Consider the following 19,786-nt stretch of genomic DNA (forward strand, 5'->3'; position numbering starts at 1 on the left):
TAGATTTTTAATTTCATTAATAATTTAACAAATAAAATGTGTAGAGAATTTAATTTCCAGCAAATTAATATAAATAAATGAATAAAAAATTACATTTTAAACATCAAATTGTATGGTAAAATAAACTAAAAAAAAAGTGACGAATCTGTATACACTCAACATTAGCCAATTGTACAGTGACAACAATTTCTTTTATTTTATGCCTGCTTAATTATTTTCAGTTATTTGTTATGAATCATATAATTAATGCTTTAAAAAAAAAAACAAGGAAGTAATTACACTGTATATACTTAATAATTTACATTTGGCAATAACTTAGTATAATTTATAATCTGCAGCTGATAATACCTTCAGACAGGGCCAGCTCTAGCATTTTTAGCGCCATAGGCAAACCTAAAAATGCCACCCCCAAGCTTAAAAAATCGTAAAAACTTTTCAGATAAAAACAGAATTATAAAAGAACCATGTTAACCAGAAAAATTACATAAAATTGAATTAAGACAATAACACTAATGTAGATTATGAAAAATTGTTTTATTGAATATAGTTATACAAAAGTAGTACAATAATATTATGATATTAATACATAGTAAATAATATTATTTTCTAGATTCAAGTTATCAAAATATATTTTTGTGGTGGGTTGTGTTTATTTTTTTGCACTCTTATTCAGGTGGTTTTGCCGCTCCTAAATTTTGCTCCTACCACCAAAGTGGTAGGAGCAACCCTGTTACAGTATCTAAATTAAATTCAAAACAAAGAAAGTTGTTTAAGGAATAATTTCTTTCGTAATGCAGTTAACATTTTGGTTTACTGTAACAGTATGCTGATGAATGAGATTCAAATGTTATGTGCTACAAAATGTTAGAATTCCATGCCAATTTCTAGATTCTGCTGGATTGTTTTCATTATAGTCTGCAACCCTTGAATATGAAGAAACACATCCAAACAGAATAATATTTCATCATAAAACATAAATATTTCATAAATAATATTTCATCATAAAACATTTGCAATCTTTCATTATTTACGAGAGCAAGTAAAAAATTATCTACACTTTTCATTCTACGATATAGCTACACAAAGTCACCACCTTTGTCAATGAACTTGGTTCAGTGACAGTCTACAAATAGGTATTCAGTTGGTCGCAAAGCCACTTTTGCTCTTGCATGCCTGTGGAAAATTGAGATGACCTTATAAAGCATCCTTGTGTGGCCCAAACAGATGAAAGTTGGGGGGAGCAAAATCTGGACTATAGGGAAGGTGTTTCAATACCTCAAAATTTCAACCTGTTGATGATGGTTTGAACGATGTGGCAAGCCGTGTGCAGGCAGGCATTGTGATGTAACAACACCACTTCCTTCGACAATAGACTTTATGAAAGCTGGCTTGTCATGGATGATTTTATGGGCAGAATCATGACTAATTTTCAAAGAAGACCTGTTACTTTACTAATGGTAGTAAGTAACTCCCCAATTCACCAGAACCATCTCTCGAGCTTGCTGACTCTTGTCCATAGCAGAGGTTGATGTGTGTCCTGCTCCCTCTTTGTGCATTATACTTATCTGGCCACGTTTAAACTTCTCAATCAAAAAAAAAAAAAAATACTTTTACGTGAATGGACATGTTAACACTGTAATAGTCAGAAGGCAAATGACTCGATCGCAATAAAATTTCACACACATGATTGCAGTTGTACAAACTCAAGCATGCATGCACGAAGGCAATATGGCAGATCATTTCAAACAGTTGCTTATTACATTGAATACCCTTTACAACAATCTACTGCTGTGCAAAAAAAATTATTTAAATAATACAGTGCAACCCTCATCTCTCAAATGTAGATAACTATGACTAGAACCGTTATCCTATATATTACATTATAGAAAACACTAGAGGGAAAATTTTATTCTTTCCATTTGCCTACTATTCAGTATCTTCAGTTGGTAAAACAGATGATTAAACCAGGCAACTGGGATGGCCTGATGGAGACTATAATGAATTAGAATAATTTTTACACTTTTTATCAGTTTCCGTTTCAATCGAATTAAAAATTGCTTGTTTTTACTTACTTTCACATCAGTTTACTCAAAATTCAATTCTCTACAAATTTTTATAGTAAAGCTTTTGGTTCCACTTTCTTCTGATTTAAACATCTTTATATCCGTGAAGTACAAAAAGATGTACTGATATGTGGTCAGAAGAAGAACTCTGTTTAAAGTAATGTAGCCTACATCTGTAAGAAATCCTTTTTCATCTATAAGTGCTGTACTTCTAACAAGATCTGGTCATTTACCTCTTGATATTGATTTTACATTTGAGTTTCTTAAGAAGTACAATGACACTATTAATATATTTTTTTATACTCTTCTAGGCTTATTACATTATATTTTGTGTAAACATTCAAAACATTTTTTTTTAACTTTATGGTACACTGAATTAGGTAATTTTGAATCATTTTAAATATTAGAAATTTTGAATGAAGATTGTATAATGAATTACAGTAATTTTACGTGTTTTATCAGTTTCCTTTTCAGTTGATTTAAAAATATTTACTTGTTTTTATTTACTTTCACATAAATTTGCTCAAAATTAAATTCTCTATATATTTTTATTGTAAATTTTTTTTTTAGTTTAGTGGCAATTTTTAGTGCATTTATTCACCAAACAAAGAAGAGGGGTTTTTTTTAAACTGGTAGTTATTATTTTTTATAAGAAAAAAAAGTCTGGCAATAATGAAGCAGCTTTGGAATGACAATTTTAAATTTTTCAAATCTATCTGTACTTAAGATCACAAAATTGTTCTGACAATTGATACATATGTACCAAGACGTACAGATGTATCATTGATACATCTGTACCAAGTTATACTTGGTACAAATCATTCATGTTATCATTTAGTATGAATTTTAGCAGCCAACTATAAAAAAAAGTTTGAATCTATGTTTGTATCCTCATAGGATATAAACTATATATTTCATACAATCAATTATAATATAAGACAATAAAATAATTATTATAGAGACAATAAAAGAAAGATAATAATTAGAATATTTCAGGTAATAAATTTCAGAAAATGGGCTAGTCATAGGACATGTCAAAGACTACACATTTTCCTTTTAATATCTTACTTTCTCTTAGTGAAATCAGAAATATCAGACCTTCATTCTTGTAAATGATTTATTTATACTGTATTTAAAATTATTTATTATCCTGGCAACTGTGAGCATTCTAGGCAACCAATGATCACATTTTTTGCTGATTCAAAAGCAGTGACAATTTCATACTGCAAAGATTATGAAAATATCAGGAGATACATCAATTTACACAAACATCAGTCTCTTCTTTCAATAAACACTTGAACCAATCTCTCATTCATGGTATCACTGTTGTATTTTCACTACACACTTCACAGATTTAACAGTAAATTTCATTACACTTACATAATTCTTAGCATTCAAAATTCAAATAACATTGCTGATTTCACAATTGATAGGTTGTTCAAATTGGCAAACTTTTTATCAGACCAAAGTATTTATTTTTTTTAAGAAAGTGATATTACAAATACGGGACACTTATTTTTATGCTTTTAAAGGTTTAGCAGGTTTAAGTTTAATAATAAATATATTAATTTAATTATAAATATATCAGTTTAATAATAATTATATTAATAAGTTGTTCAGTTAGTTGATACAGCCAGTGTAAAACTTGAGTATTATGATTGTAAATTTTTTAACATCTTGTATTATTATAAACCAACATGTGAAAATATAAGCTATTTTAAGCATAAAAAGATTATTTATTATTTTTAAAAAGGAGCAGAGAAGAGCATTTGTGAATGAGTATAAACTTCAAAAGCTTACCTGTGAACAGGCTTTAGAAATAGCTAGACAAGTTGAAGAAGAAAAACGAAAACAACAAACTGCTTCTCGTGCTAATGCTATGTTAAAAGTATTCAGGTAATGTTAAAATCTTTAAATTGTAATTTTATAATTTATTACTTCTATTACATTTTCTGAAATAAACTGCCAAATGACTTTAATGAAAATATTTCTTGCTTGCTACTGGATCTCCAGTGCAACATTTTTAGGTTTTAATAAGAGGTAGGATACTCTGTTACATTGTGGGGGGGGGGGTCCAGGTAGGAAGTTGCAACTACTTAATGCCCAAACTGCCAACTAGCCAATCCATGAACAGTACACAGGCTTATCCTATCCCACTAAAGTAAAAGCTGTCCTTAGAGTTAGTGGTAGGTGTTAAAATAGCACCGCAGATGATTACTGGACAACACATGACCCAGTTCTCATCCCACCTATCTAATGAAGGATTGAATCAGTCCACAGAAAGAATGGGGTGGTTCACTGTCTTGCCAAGGATTATATGAATTAGTTTCACCTTGTTTATTAGTTAATAGTTTATTATTTTACTACATATCTAATAAATCATACAGTGTAAATAAATATGGTAAGCAGCACGGGCGTTAGTGTATTCAATATAGTTAATTCTCTTATCGACTCGCACCTCCATGGCGCGAGTGGTAGCGTCTCGGCCTTTCATCCAGAGGTCCTGGGTTCGAATCCCGGTCAGGCATGGCATTTTCACACACATTACAAATCATTCATCTCATCCTCTGAAGAATGCCTAATGGTGGATCGGAAAGTAAAAAAAAAAGAAGAAAATTCTCTTATCGAAAATGGTACTTATAATAGGTATATTTTAATGCTATTAAAGATTTTAAGAGAAACAGAATTGCAATATAGAAAGAATATTTTGAAGTAAGATGCATTCCTGAAGTAAGTTTATTTCCTAATAGGATATTCTATGTATTTTGTTATTTATTTAAATTATATACAAGAGTGTTTATAAAAACAAAAAAAGAATTCAAGGGGTGATCCCCCACATCAAGATAAAAAAACATATGTCCAGAAACACTTAGTTTATATTGGCTATCCACCACTTTGTATTTTTAACATAAAAATTTTTTTCTCAGGAATGGTTAATCGTATTGAGCTGAAATTTCATATACTAGGATGCCTAGAGGTTTACTAGTATAAAAAAAATAAACCTGATCTCTAAATCCATTTTAAAATGGTAGCCATGTAAAAATCATTAATATTTTTGCAACCATTGCTTTATTTAAATGTTATTACAGAAAAATTTTAAACGTTTTTTGACAAAGAAAGTGATGCCTTATTTATTCAAATCCATTCATAAATAACGGTTATGGCAAAAGTTCTTGAAGTGACCCTTTAGATTAAAAAAACCAGCTTTCTTTTTCCCCCTGAATAAGATAAATAACTTGAACTGGGATAATTTTATTATTGTTATCATGTAATAAATTAGCCTATAATTAATTTAATAATATTGAAAATATTGCAATAGAATAATAAAAAATATCTCAGTAGAGTCTTACCTTCAAACACAATGTTTTCATCCATTCATAGACTGCTCAGAGTCACAGGAATCTTAAAACCTGAAAACCATGGTATATCAGGACGATCACGTTCCGTGATTACCGTAGAAGAATTGCAAATGTGACTGAGAAGCTTTGTCAGACAACTGGCATCTTTGAAAGAGTCCAGCAGTTGATGAAAAAATGTCAGAATGCTTATAATTTGAATGAGTGCCACTCACATATTTTGAACAGCTACTATATTTTTTTTTATTAATGTTTTATTATCTGATACAATAATTTACTGTTGTTAAATGGATTTTAATTGGAAAAAAAAATTGTTTAATAACCAGTGTTGTTCATTAAACAAAAAACATGTTAATGCAGATAGTTTTACATTATCATTATTTATTACTCACTTCATGAACTTTGCCATAATTTTATTTATGAACTGATTTGAATAAAGTGTCATTTTCTTTGTTGTAAAATGCTTAATACTTTTTTTCTAATAACATAACATTTAAAGCTTTACATGGGCACCATTATGAAATAGAGAGATCAGATTAATTTGCTTTTATTTGAAGTAAACCCTAGCAGTCGTCTAGCAGTATGCAAAATTTTAGCTCAATACGATTAACCATTCCTGAGAAATTAAAAGTTTTATGTTAAAAATACAAAATGGCAGATAGCTGGTATAAACTGTTTCCAGATGTATGTTTGTGTAAAGTCTTTTCTTTATTTCGATGCAAGGGAACCATCCCCTGAATTATTAATTTTTTTTATAATTACAACATATAATTACTTTTTTTTGAATGCATTAAATTATTCTTTAAATTTTCACATTTGGGAAAAGTAATAAATGTTATGGGGGGCAGAGATTAATTTTTTTAAGCTAAAAAGAGTTAAAATATAAGAAATGTAAGGTTGAGGTGTTAAGATGAACATAGTATAACAGAATTTTGTTATTTAGAAATCAAAAGTAAAGATAGACTACTTGATTTTAAATAAAATTGAAATTTTTTTTACATAAATAATACGTTGATAAATTTTTAAATATTTTTATCCCTATTTACATGTACATAAAATATGTGCATATAAAATGTGTACATGATATTGAAGATGAACTAAATAATTTTCATTTATGCCTTCTGAATATTATATTAGTTATTTATTTACTTACTATCTTAACATGTGTAATACGTTATTTCATTTGTGTAAATTTTAAAATACTAATAAACACTTCTACTTTTTACTTCCTTGTATTAAGTAAAGGAAGTATTGTGACGTGAAAAATTTCAGTTGTCAGATTTCAATGGAAATATCAATTTTGACTAGTTTTGGCGTGTCATCTGTACATATATATGTACGTATGTATCTCGCACTGTTGTAACATCTAGTTGTGCGCCTCCCCTTATGATTGCAATTGACTGGGCCAAAAATGTGTATACAGTCAACCTCTAAAGAAAGCAAGGTTTCAATTTTGAAACATTTGGATTTTGGACTTTTCTTTTAAACACAGTGTTATTATTGAAATAAAATTTTATGAACTTTTCATTTTTATTCAGAAATATTTACAAACTGATATGTGCATGGTTACCGATCCGACACGTTCTTAATTACACCACATATTTATTTGAGTTATGTGAAGCAAAATTAATACATAAACTGATAAAATGTTGAAATGGACACCACAAAAAAATGTGATTCAATTTGGTGTCCACCACAATGCAGTTGTGTAACTGTTCACTTTATTAAAGGATTAGAGGATTGTATCTCACTTTCAAATGAAATATGTTTAAATGAAGTGCAGCAAACAATATTTATATGTAATTTAATAAGCATGCATAATAGGAAGTCATGTGGTGTTCACATAAAATTTTATTTTATTTGATAATACTGGCCAACAAAATTTAATTTTTTAAGTTAATAGAATTTTTCTATCGGGCTCAATTTTTTTTTAATTGAAATTTCCTTTGAAACAAAAAATGTATGGTGAACGTAATATGACAATACATTACATGTATTTTGTACTCAGCCTTATTTTATTTATTTTTTTTTTTTAATTTTCTGCTGAAATTTGCCATAGGTAGATCGCTCTTTAGATTTGAACAGTAGTCTGCTAACATTTTTGGTTTCCATTTTCCCTGGTATTGTGTTTCCATTATAGTTATCTTCTGGTGAAAGTGTTCTCCACGTTCTTCACTGATAGTGCCGAGATTGTCAGGGAAAAAATCCAAATGTAAATGTAAGAAATGGATTTTGAGTGACATGTTACACCCAAGCTTTCTTTGTAGTTGAAGGAATTCACTCACAAGTTCTCTTTAGTTTCTGGCCTTATGGTTTCCAAGGAAGCTGTTTACCACATTTTGAAATGATTGCCATGCAGCAACCTCAAAGTTATTCACACATTCTTCAAATGCCGGATCACTCATTAGTTTTCTTATTTGTGGTCCAACAAATTCCTTCCTTTATTTCAGCATTATACATAAGGGAATTTGTATTTTAGAAACTGAAACCCTGCACCATTATGATTCCATTGCTTTAACAAAATTTTTTAATAAACCCAGCTTTTAATGTGTAGTGGCAGAAGATAAACTTTTTACTACTAATGCCTGACACAATATTCTTCTCTCCTACAGTCTCCTACCTCTTTTTTTGGCCACTACTCTTTTATGTAGTGGTTTTTCCTATCCCACTTGCACAAAAAGCAACAGAACTTGGTGTATCCAAGTTGCAATCCAAGTAAAAGTGCTATTACTTTAAGATCTTTATATGCCATAAATATTTCTCATACTAAATCCTGCTCAATACAAGTTTCATATTTTCATAAGACTCCTTTGTGAACAGAATATGCTAATGGTATTGATGAGTATTTATTTCCAATGTGAAGAACAGCTTTCAAACTATGCCATTCATCAGCATAGTGCGTATGTCCCAAAGTTTTCAGTAAAGAGTCCACATCATTACAGTACTAAGTTTTTGTACTGAGAGAAGAAATGTTCAAATTTTGTCTGCCATAGAAAGCAGTTATTTTCATGTTTGGTTGCAAAAGATGCCATCCTTTTAGTCTTGATGCCAGTATTTCTGCATGATTCTTTGATAATTTTAGATTATGAACCAGATAATTTAATTCTGATTGATTAATTAAATGGGGTTCAATATTTCTATTTTCTTAAAAGTTTGGATTCAACATTTTCATTTACATCTAAGTTCCATGTTTCTGGTGGTACTGGAATTGGATGCTCGTGGCTATGTGGCACTGGCCACATGACAAATGGATCAGTACATCCAATTTTAGCTGTTATCCCAGATATCTTTATTACACAAAAATAACAGTCTGTGGTGTGATCCTTCGGTTCTCTCCAAATCATTGGAATTGCAAATGGCATGGGATGAGATCCATTTAGCCAACCAGCCTATGATTATTCCAGATCACCTAATTTACATCCAAAATGCAGTTCATATGACATATCAATAGAATAATATTAAATATAATAATATAACTTTAATAATATTAAAGTTTTAAAATTTCAATATTACCTCACCACAACTGTAGCAAAAATTGGGTTTGGATGATTAACACAACTTCAAGGCATTGTTAATACATTACAATCACTAATGCTGTTTAAACAGAAACACTTTTTAAACACACTAATAAACATATACTCACTTTACTGAACAACATATACCCGCAAATATGAACGCCAACTACAAAACTGAATGTTACACACACGAGAACATGCACTTGAATGAGAATTAAAAATATTTCTATAGTCTGCATGACTGTTTATAGGTAAATATAACAACAGAAATAACTAATAAGTGGATGATATATTTACAGTAAAATGAAAATAGGAAAATGAGAGTTACATTCTTGTTCATTTTAATTAGTGTATAAATAATAAACATTACGACTAACAAATCAATGTGGCAACAATTAAGGGACTGTAAGACATACTGCCCAACTAGGTATGAGAAATATATTTTATAATATTAAATATAAAACATGGATAGTAAATTAATTTTAAAAAATTAAAAAAAATTTGTTTTAAATATCAAAATAATAAACTGAATTAAATATCTAAAGTGAATATTTGAATTAAATATCTGTGTTGTTTTGAAATATCTCATGTAAACAATTTAAATTATCTTATGTAAGACAAGAATAGAATATTAAAGGGAAGAGATTGTCAAAAAAAAAAACAATGTGGGATAGAGTTAAAGCAATAGATAAATCTAGATCTTAAACCAATTAGGAAAACTGAAATAATATTCTAGTAAAATTTTTCAGCTTTTGTTAGTTACATAAAAAAATCTACCTAATTACCCTGCTTATTATATTTATCCTGTAAAGTATTTGTAGCATATGAAAAAACCCAAGCTTGATCAGAATTTGAACCTATTCTTTAATCAAGATAACTGAAGCTCAACTAAATGTCTTTTAGGTGATTTGACACCTTATATAACAGAATAAATAGCATCATTTATTGATAGGAACATTTATTTAAATACGGTTATCAAATTTATGTATTCAAATTGCAGTAGGAAAAGATTAAAAATACTGTTCAGCAAATTTTTAAGTAAAAAAAAAAAAACAGGGGCTGACAAAAACAGGTTAAAAAAATTACCAAAAATAAAAATAAATTTTACTACCTGATGATTCTTCTATTCATAAAGGAAGAACTGAGGAAGGTAAAGCCACTATTAAAATTATATTTAAAATTAGGATTCAGATTTGCTGACTTTTTCTTTCTCAAAAGTTCAGTTTAATTAAAAAAAAAAAAAAATCACTTAAATTTGTGCATATATTTGTTTGTTTTAACTTACTTTACAGAGATGAAGATATGAAGTATGCCTTGAAACTGCGTGAAAGACTTCAACAACAACAAAATAAAAAGAATGGCAGAAAATCAAGTTCAAGTTCTGAAAGCAGCATTAAAATTTCACGTGATCCTGAAAGGCTGTTAAAACCGACAGAAGTGTGGCGTTTGAAAACAACGAAAAAAGATGATGATACTATTGAAGTATCTAAACCATTATTACATTTACGAAATATGCCTCGTTTGTAAGTGATAAGTATTTTGTGCTTAATTTGTTAGTTAACTGGCCATTTGATGTGGCTCTTTCAATTGGATATTATACTCTAATAAAGAGATATTTTGCTTAATATTTCTTTAGATGAGTGAAATAGGGTTTTAACTATTATAATAATGAAAGAAATCCGAATATCTTCCCTATTCTTACATAATATATCCCTTGAAAATAAAAAAAATTAATCTAAATGTTCAGGGCTTTAAATATTTTAAAACGCATATAAAACGTCATGTAGAAGGTGGAGAGAAAGCTCTCTGATTACTATCATGACTAAGAAGTAATTTAGCGGAAACTTCACTGGATAATTTAGGATATAAGTATTAATAATACTATAAAAGGTATGTGAAGAAACTGCCGATATAGATATAAAGACTATAAGAAAATACTTTACGCCCTTTTCCAAACAAAATGTGAACTAGGTATGCAGAGTTGTAAGTTTTTTAGCATGTAAAACTAGACATAATATAGGCTAAATAGTATTTAGTGAAAATTGCTTTTTTTTCTTCGATATTATTTTTATTGGTATTAAACACAGTATATTACATTTTGAAGTATTGAGAAAAGGTAAAATGTAGTTTACAGTTTCAGCATTTTGTTTATGGATTTTTCATTGCTGGTTTTACATTAGGTATAGTATTTTTTGATAAAAGTTTTGCATATGGAATGTGTCCTTACATAGGAAATTTTATGTAGCAAGGTATACAGAATTTTATCATTTTGTTTGAAATAATGTGCTTTAAACAATTGTACTTGTGGTTAATGATAAGCTATAAAATAATTTTAATCAATTCACTAACAGGAAGAGAAATAACTTTTTGCAACTATACATTTCGTTTTCTTCTTTCATTGACTCTAAATGTCACTAACATATTCAGTCATGGCTATCATAGCTTATTTATATTTTTAAGTTTGTAGAGTGAAATAGCTTCATTGTGTAGAATAATGACAATGTTTGTGAGATGAATCATTCATCTCAGGCCATTATCAGCCAAAACATCATAACTATAAATAAAATGCCAGCAGTACAGTATGAAACTCCAGCTGCTTTAAATGTTCTAGAATCCAGTTTTAGAAAACAAAACTATTGGAATGTCAACTTTGGACAAAAAAATAAAATCTGCCATAATTTGCAAACATAACGAAAAAAAAAATTGTTTATTCTACAATAATTACTTTATTTTTAAAAGAATAGAGACACGTATTCAACTACATTTAATATAAACATTCTTTAGTCGTGATTGATTGTAAAGTTAACAGTTACAAGTGCCAATATCTATAATTTTAATTTCCTTACAACGCAGTTTTACAGTGGTGCCAGGCATGTGTGGTAGACAGCGCCAGTAATAAGGGGATGTCCTATAGCTTTGATGACTTGCCATTGGCTTGGGTAACCTGCACAGTATTCCTATGAAGTCGATCTTTGATGAGATTTACATGAATTTTATTTCTATCGTGCGCGTCATTTAAATTTCTCTTGTATTACGACTTTAAGTAAGCCATCTACTTCAAAACGAAAATATGAAGATATTGTTTAATGAAATGTTCATCTTATCTCTCTGTTTATCTTTGAAAATGGAACTGATGTCAACAAATGGTTTTTTTAAAAAAAATGAATTATTAGTCTCAATGCTTCTTACAAATTTTTTTTTTACTTACAGCACGAAAAAAGAAACTTAATTCTGATGGGTAAGAAATTAACAAAACTAGTCTGCAAATATTTGCTAATTAATGCTTCCGCAAAAATTAAAATAGTGGAACAAATTGCTCTTTTGCAAAATACGGTGATGCATCACGTAGATGAACGGCTGTGAATGTTAATATGAAAATTGTCTGCTTTGGCCTCATGTAAATGTTTTCTGTAACTGTTGATGAAAACACTGATAATACTAACACCACTCAATTAAATATTGTTGTGCGTTGTGTTAATAAAAATTTTGATGTTATTGAAGAACTTTCAGAAAAACTTTCAGATTTCATCTTTAATGAAATAAAATCATTCATTGAAAACAATAGCTTACAATGGGATAAATTAGATAGCATATGCACAGATGGAGCCCAAACTGTGAAAGGTAAAAATAAAGGTTGTTATTTTAATAAAGGTTCTTATCACTGCATACTGCATAAGGAGGCACTTTGCGCTAAAATTACAAATTTATCTAACATTCTTTATCAGTAGTTGGGTGTATAAATTGGATTTGATCACACGAGCTTATCGCTGAGAATTAGTAGACAGTGAATTGATAATGATAATGAACAACTTAGATTTTTTGGAAGAAAAAGGTGAACTGCTTGCTTCTGAAAAATGAAGACTGGTTGTGGGATTTGGTTTTCTTGCAGATATTAAGGGGCACTTTAATAATTTAAAAGTAAAAGTGCAAGGTAAAGTTTGTACTTGTTTCTGATGTTATGTAGTTCTATCTATATCTTCTTTTTTAGTCTTTCTTTAAACAGTTTTAAAAGGAAAAACTGATATACTTCAAACGAATGAGAGTTAGCAATCAAACTTTATTTCTAAATTAAAAACAAGATTTAATGATTTCCAAAAAGACAGTAAAATGGTGAACTTTATACATAATATTCCAATATTCTATTGTCATTGAAAATTTATGTCGCTACCCATCTGAAATTCAAACAGAAATAATTGATCTTCAGCACCAATAATGTTGTCAAATATAAATTTAAGGAAGTAATTTCAATCCCAGGAAGTGAAAATTATATTGAGTTTTGGAAATTCTCTCAACTACTGGTTTCCTAAATTTGTAAGAGTTTGCTTTAAAATTTTGTTGTAGGTTTGGCTCCACATATGTTTGTGAACAGTTATTTACAATTATGAATATGATAAAAAATAAATTCTGATCAAAGCTGATTCTCATTTAAAAAAAAAAAAAACTTGTTATTGTGTTGGCTTCTTCAACCCAGATATAGATGAAATTGTAAAAAGACCTTGCAAGTTCAAAAACTTCATTAGAGGCTATCGTAGCTTTTTTAGAAAAATTAATTTTTTTGTAGGACATTATTATTTCTGAGAGTAATATGATAATTAGTTATATGATAATTTACATCTGTAATAATTGTGCATGTTTGAATTAATTTTTTACTATTATTATATTTTGTAATACAGTAGTAATGTTAATATTTAACTGTCAATAATTCATTTTAAAATTAAATATTTTGACTCATTACATTATCATAATTTGTACAGTACCTAACTGAATAAAAGATATTTTGAATGGAAAACTTCTTCATTGTTGCTGCTGATGTGATATTATTAAATAATAATGTGATCTAATATTAAACAAGTCATAAGTCAAAAGGAAAGAACTTTGTCCTGAAAGTGGCACTTGACTGAAAAAGGTTGGCCACGGATGCCACAGGTGTTGCAGAATCATCAGGTGTTAACAAACAAATCAGAGTATAACTTTCAATGATAAACTACATTCCTTACAACCTGTAATTTAGTTCATTTAACTAGGACCCAAGTTCATTGTCATACACATCAAGTACTTTGGCTAAAGTACATTGTCATAAACATCAAGTACATACACATCAAGTACATTGTCTCAGGTACATTGTCTCAAGTACATTGTCGTCATACACATCAAGCACATCGGCTCAAGTACATTGGCTCACGTACATTTTTCAGAAAAAGATTCATTAAATTTTATACCAACTTTTTAAGGGAATTATATTTTTTTCAAATCTGTTTTTAAACTCTGTTAATTAAAGTAGATGTACCTACTGTCAATTTCTTTCTGCATTAGAAAATCTACAACTAGTTTATTAATTGTAAAGCATTAAAGGATAAAATGCTGATTTGTATAATAAATAATGGTTATTATTAACATATAAAGAGTTAAGATTATGATTGATCTGAGATTTTCTGACTACTACTCTTTCTAATAAGTAATGTAACATTTTGTTTTTTTTTTTTCGAATAGTTAAGTAGTTTGTATAGAAATTTAATCTCCCAATCTTTTTACTGAGACTATCTCAGATAGGTCTGAGAAAATCTCAGACCTATCAAAAAGATTGGGAGATTAAATTCGTAAACAAACCACTTAACTATCTAAAAAAAACACATTATTTATTAGAACAGAATTGGAGGGTGCATTCTGAAGAGATAACATAATTACTGATAACATAATGGAGGATTGCCCTTCTTGAAGTATTAGTAACACTACATTATTGTCAGGATTTAAAAAACTGATTTGTACAAAGAAATATTTCTTTCATTTTCAAGACAAACAATTTTCATTAAAAAGCCTGGTTCCCTATCTCCAAATTTTACTTGAAAAGTAGAATCAATTTCTGCATAATCATTTACTTCCATATCTACATAACTACTTTGAACATCAGATTGCTTTTATAACATTTATTATTCTAAAATTTTATTAAAGATTACCACAATAACCCTCATGAAGTAACAAAAAATTGATATTTTTAAGTAAATTTGATTCAGTTTATTGTAAAAAGATTAATTGCTTTTGAATAACTTTATTTATATATAATATATCATTTCCTTTTTTTTTGCAGAAGAATACCGAAATGGCGTCAAGGATTAACATCAGATTCATAAGAATGAACTGTAGCATCTGATAATGAATATTATAAATAAGAAAGATGAAATTTTGTCAGAGAATTTATATGAGTTTCTGTGTAATGTTTGTAATTTCTGTAATTTCTGAGTTTCTTTGTCATTGTCAGCTACTTTCTATGTAATGTTAATTGACTTGATGTAACAATTTCACTCCTATATTGTTACTGATGTAGAACTGAAATCTACATTGTTTTTTTTAAAGAATAAAACATTTAAGTGGTGTGTAATTAAAATGTGTTATATAATATTAATATATTTATAAGATTTATCCTGTATCCATGATTTTTGCTCACATGTTTTAGTTTTATGTATGATAATGAAGCATATAAGAAATCTTTTTACTATAAGTTTGTGTTGAATTTTTATGTTGAATTCAAAAATTCACAGAATTTTTCCATCATCTTTTTTGGGGAATAGCTTATGAACATAATTTAAATGATTCTTTTAAACACAGCGTGGGATATAAACATAACATTATGAGGCAATAACTATACTGTAGATTCTGACATGTCAGTACAGAGCAGTCTTCTGAGTATACAATTAACACACCAGTATTGTTTAATTCTTCGGTATGTTTCAATTTTTGTGATTGTATTAACTGAATAAATATGTTGAAGGAATTATGTAAATAATTCAATGATAAACAATGATAAAGTTTGACTCCTCCAGTTAAAAAATGTTATAAACTGTAATTTGGCATTAAATTTGGAAATCAAGATAAGAACTAGATCATCTGCTGTTCCTGTATGAAATGTCTGACACATGAGTTTTGAGGGAACTAACACATGAGTTTAGCCATATCAATGGTATGGCATGAACCACAAGACCATTTGTTGGACAACTATTTCTGTACTGTTTATGTACTAATTTCTGTTAAGAAGAAATAAGTGTAATGCAGTTGCATTGTTTTAAGGCTAGTGCCTCAAAGTGAAGACTTGCCTACATTTGGATTTTTTTTTCATGGTAAAGGCTGGAGATAGCACACGTGTGCGCCATTGAAAGGCTTAATCCTCTCCATGCTACACTTATTTCTTCCATAATCATCAGGAAGAGTTTCAAGATTTATATTGTGAAGAAAATAGTTTAATGTACTGTAACAATATCTGTGCTGTCATGGGTGCACCACTTTATTATAACATAACTCTACAGAATGGAGACAGTTCATTGATTATTTGAAAACTAGTTTAATGGCTGTCCTTTGTATAATGACAATAAAAATGTCCTTTTGTGCCATTAGCTTAAGCAGTTAACATGAAAGAAAGATATCACAATATGAAAATCCTGTTGTGTAGTTTAATGGTAATAGTTGTATAATAATTAAAAAGTAATGGTATTATTAATGGGTTTGCAGTTCTGACACATTAAATTTTGTTCCTTTTCATGCAAATGGGTTAGCAAGGATAAAACATTTTAGGATTGAATGGACAAAGTGTGAAGCACATATGCCTGGACAGAAAAATATTTTACACCTCCCACTAGTTATTATTTTTATCCATTACCTTAACAAAGTCTAATGCCAGATTTCATTGTCTGAAAAAAATTTCTTTGCGTTACTGATGCTAAAATCAAGAAAATTTTGTGTTTCTCAAATAAGATGAACACTCAAAGAACTGTTAAGCCAAAAAGTCAGTGTGGAGGTAATTTTAAAATGTTAAATAATTAGGCATGTAAAAGCATTTGAAGTGTAATATATTTCTAAATATTTATTTTTTGGATTCTCACCTGGATCTCTTTCTACACAATCTCTCAGCTGTTTGTGACCAGGAAATGAATATTTGCACTAGCAAAAATCAGTCATGGTAAATTGGTACTGGCTACAATGGAGTGCAAGAGTGTTCACAGTTTATTTTTTGATGCTAAAGAGAGGGATGTTATGTTCCAAATGCCAAATACAAAAAACTAAAAATAACTACTACATTTTAGGTAAGTTGAATAAGTGCCCTGTATGCATATAAATTTTATTATGTCTTTCAAAGTTTATGTCTTTCATAGTTCTGTTAGAACGACATATTTGTTCCTTTTGCCAAAAAGTTGTTAATATAAATATATTGCTTTTTTAAAATTCTTATTCTTCACATTCTTCACTTACTGATAGAAAAAGAACAAACTAAAGTACATATTTCTACTCCTGGAGTTATTTTATTTAATAAATTTTTTAGTCTCTTCATAATGTAATCATCCCCTTAACAGAAACAAAAAAAAATTTATACATTGTATCACATGATTTGATTTTTCAACAATGAAGGAACAAATCCAACTGAGGCTGGAACCCCAGTAAATTATAAATTATAAGTAAATAATCAAGATAGATACGAGGGTTAATTTTTTTCACGGTCCAATCAGTCGTGAAATAATAACCCGTGCAAACATGTGTTGCGCAGTGTCTCCAGTATGGCCTTCAATCACGCTGCGTCACTTCGTTTAGTTCTGAAAACGCAGCTAGCACGTAAACATGTCTATAACAATAGCATCTCCCGCCAAGTGTGAAGTGCGTGCTGTAATTTGATTTCTTCAGGCTGAGGGTTGTAATGCAGCTGAAATTCATCGACGAATAAGTAATGTGTATGGTGAAACTTCTATGAGTAACAGCAAAGTGCGACAATGGTGCAGGAACTTTAAAGCAGGATGTACAGATGTTCTTGATGCAGGCAGTCAGGGAAGGAAACAAGTGTCAACCGATGATCCTGTTGAGCGAGTGGATGAGGCAATTCGAGAAAATTGTCGGTTCACAATTTCTGTATTGAGTGATTTGTTTACTGAAATGCTGGCTAGGAGGACAACACTTTGGCACAGACATCAAGCTGCAGACCAGCGTAGAAACATTGCTGAAAACACAGGCAACTCCATCATTCTATGACGAGGGTATTCGAAAGTTGGTACCACACTATGACAAGTGTCTAAATTGGAGTGGCGACTATGTAGAGAAATAGCGTAACTATGTAAGTAATTGTTACAAATAAAGATTTTTTTATTTTCACTGTGGTTTTAATTTTGTGACCGATCGGACCTTGAAAAAAAATATTTTATATTATATGTACATAAAAATACGATAAATATCGTATTTTTATGTACATAATAGAGTTGTTAATGGCATTTTTAAAACAGTTAATGTTTTAGTTTTATTTTATAAATAAAGATTTATTTATTTATAAATAAATCAATAAATAAAAACATGTAATTCTTAAATAGTTAGTTTGTTATGTAAATTGTTGATAATAATGAGCTAAATAATTAATAAAAAAAAATTTATGAATATTGTACATAAAAATAATTTTTATGAGTACATGAGTTATAATTATATCAATAATATTACATTTTAATTAAATAAAAATTTCTCATTAAAAATATTCCATTCAATTTTGCAGCAGTCCTTTAGTTTCAAGATAGCTTTTACATCCCAAATTATCTGGTTTATTTCTTGTTTCTCTTTTCTTTACTATTTTTTCGCTTTATGTACGTTATAAATCCGAGTGTTTAATTCTCATAAACTAGTCACTCTAAAATTTATTTTAAAATCATTTCATAGTTAATAAATCTATCTAATTTTCAACATTCCTGTACTACCCTATTTCATAAGCCTTTGTTCTTTGTTTTCCTAGCTTGAAAATATCAATTTTTATCAATACTGTATTAGTTCTTGAACCCATAACATTCTTTTTTGAGCAAATTTTTCTCAATATTGTTCACATTTTGCTTCTATTAATAGTTATTCTGCATAAAAATATTTTTTTTAATTTCTTATTCCTAAATTTATTGTGTAAAATAATACTTATTTCAGTTTGAATTGCCATTCCACCTCTAAATCATCATTAGTTGATTTAATGTTTTTGGCCTGTCATATTTCACTCTATATAATGTTCTCTTTATTTTAGACTTAGATAACAGTTAAGTTTCTTATCTAACTTTTTTCTCAGATAGTACTTGTTACAATGTATGAAATAATGCTATTATAAGCTGCGACTGTTTGAGTTAATGTGCTGGGTTCACTTTGTTTTACAGGACAGAGTAAAATGGATAAATATGCTTCTTTCAAGGATCTAGCAATTTGACAGCCAATGAATTATCTTGTGATGCCATTACTTCTTTCCCTATCCCTGATTATAAAAGATTAAGAACTAATTCTAATAATAACTAATTAGCTGCTACACTATCACCTGGTTTTGATGCTATTTCCTTAGAGGAGAAGGGACTGTTTACTTCCCACTAACATCAATACTAAATGATAATTGACCTAAGTTTTCACAGTTGTGAAATACTTAAAAATGTTTTTATAAGAACATATTTAAATCCTCAAATTTTTATTGTACAAAATTATTCATAGCATACAAACACAGTTTTAGATTTAATCGTACAATTTATTATGCTGCATTACCTTATTTTGTTTGTGCTTTTTCTATTTTTAAAAAAGTAATCTTTATTACTCTGTATTAAGTTGCATTCAGTCCATTATTATTAAAATCAACTGATTGTAGCATATTAACACCTTACAAAACATTGCTTAATCTGTTGCTATTGGAGTGGGAGTGTGCTTTTGAAATTCTTTAATTGGTCGTACTCCAAGTCTCTGGGCAAGTTCGGCCTAAAAAAAATTATGATTAATAAAATTACCAAATACTTATGAAATTTCAATAAGAGCTCTTCCTCTCTATCAAGAAGAATATAATTAATAAATATTACATTAAACAATTTAAGAAAGCATTTTT

The 19,786-nt window shown here is 29.0% G+C and overlaps 2 protein-coding genes across 4 annotated transcripts in view; one reads left to right on the top strand and one right to left on the bottom strand.

Annotated features, from left to right (window-relative positions):
- LOC142321228 (coiled-coil domain-containing protein 112-like) overlaps positions 1–15,062 on the top strand; it is a 30,013-nt gene extending 14,951 nt beyond the window's left edge. Inside the window, exons 7-10 of the mRNA XM_075359222.1 lie at positions 2,791–2,900; positions 3,817–3,959; positions 10,227–10,457; positions 15,020–15,062. Of these exons, the coding sequence (XP_075215337.1) occupies positions 2,791–2,900; positions 3,817–3,959; positions 10,227–10,457; positions 15,020–15,062 (527 nt within the window). The remainder of the gene's footprint in view (positions 1–2,790; positions 2,901–3,816; positions 3,960–10,226; positions 10,458–15,019) is intronic.
- LOC142322112 (putative oxidoreductase YjmC) overlaps positions 532–19,786 on the bottom strand; it is a 74,882-nt gene continuing 55,627 nt past the window's right edge. For 2 of the 3 annotated variants that reach the window (XM_075360809.1, XM_075360808.1), the window contains one exon: positions 18,326–19,662. In XM_075360809.1, coding sequence (XP_075216924.1) covers positions 19,582–19,662 — 81 coding nt within the window. In that variant the 3' untranslated portion in view covers positions 18,326–19,581. Of the gene's footprint in view, positions 924–18,325; positions 19,663–19,786 lie in introns of those variants that run through there. The other variant, XR_012755779.1, reaches the window with a different exon arrangement.

The sequence above is a fragment of the Lycorma delicatula genome, chromosome 3, assembly GCF_047948215.1.
Source record: "Lycorma delicatula isolate Av1 chromosome 3, ASM4794821v1, whole genome shotgun sequence".
In the NCBI taxonomy this organism is placed as follows: domain Eukaryota; kingdom Metazoa; phylum Arthropoda; class Insecta; order Hemiptera; family Fulgoridae; genus Lycorma; species Lycorma delicatula.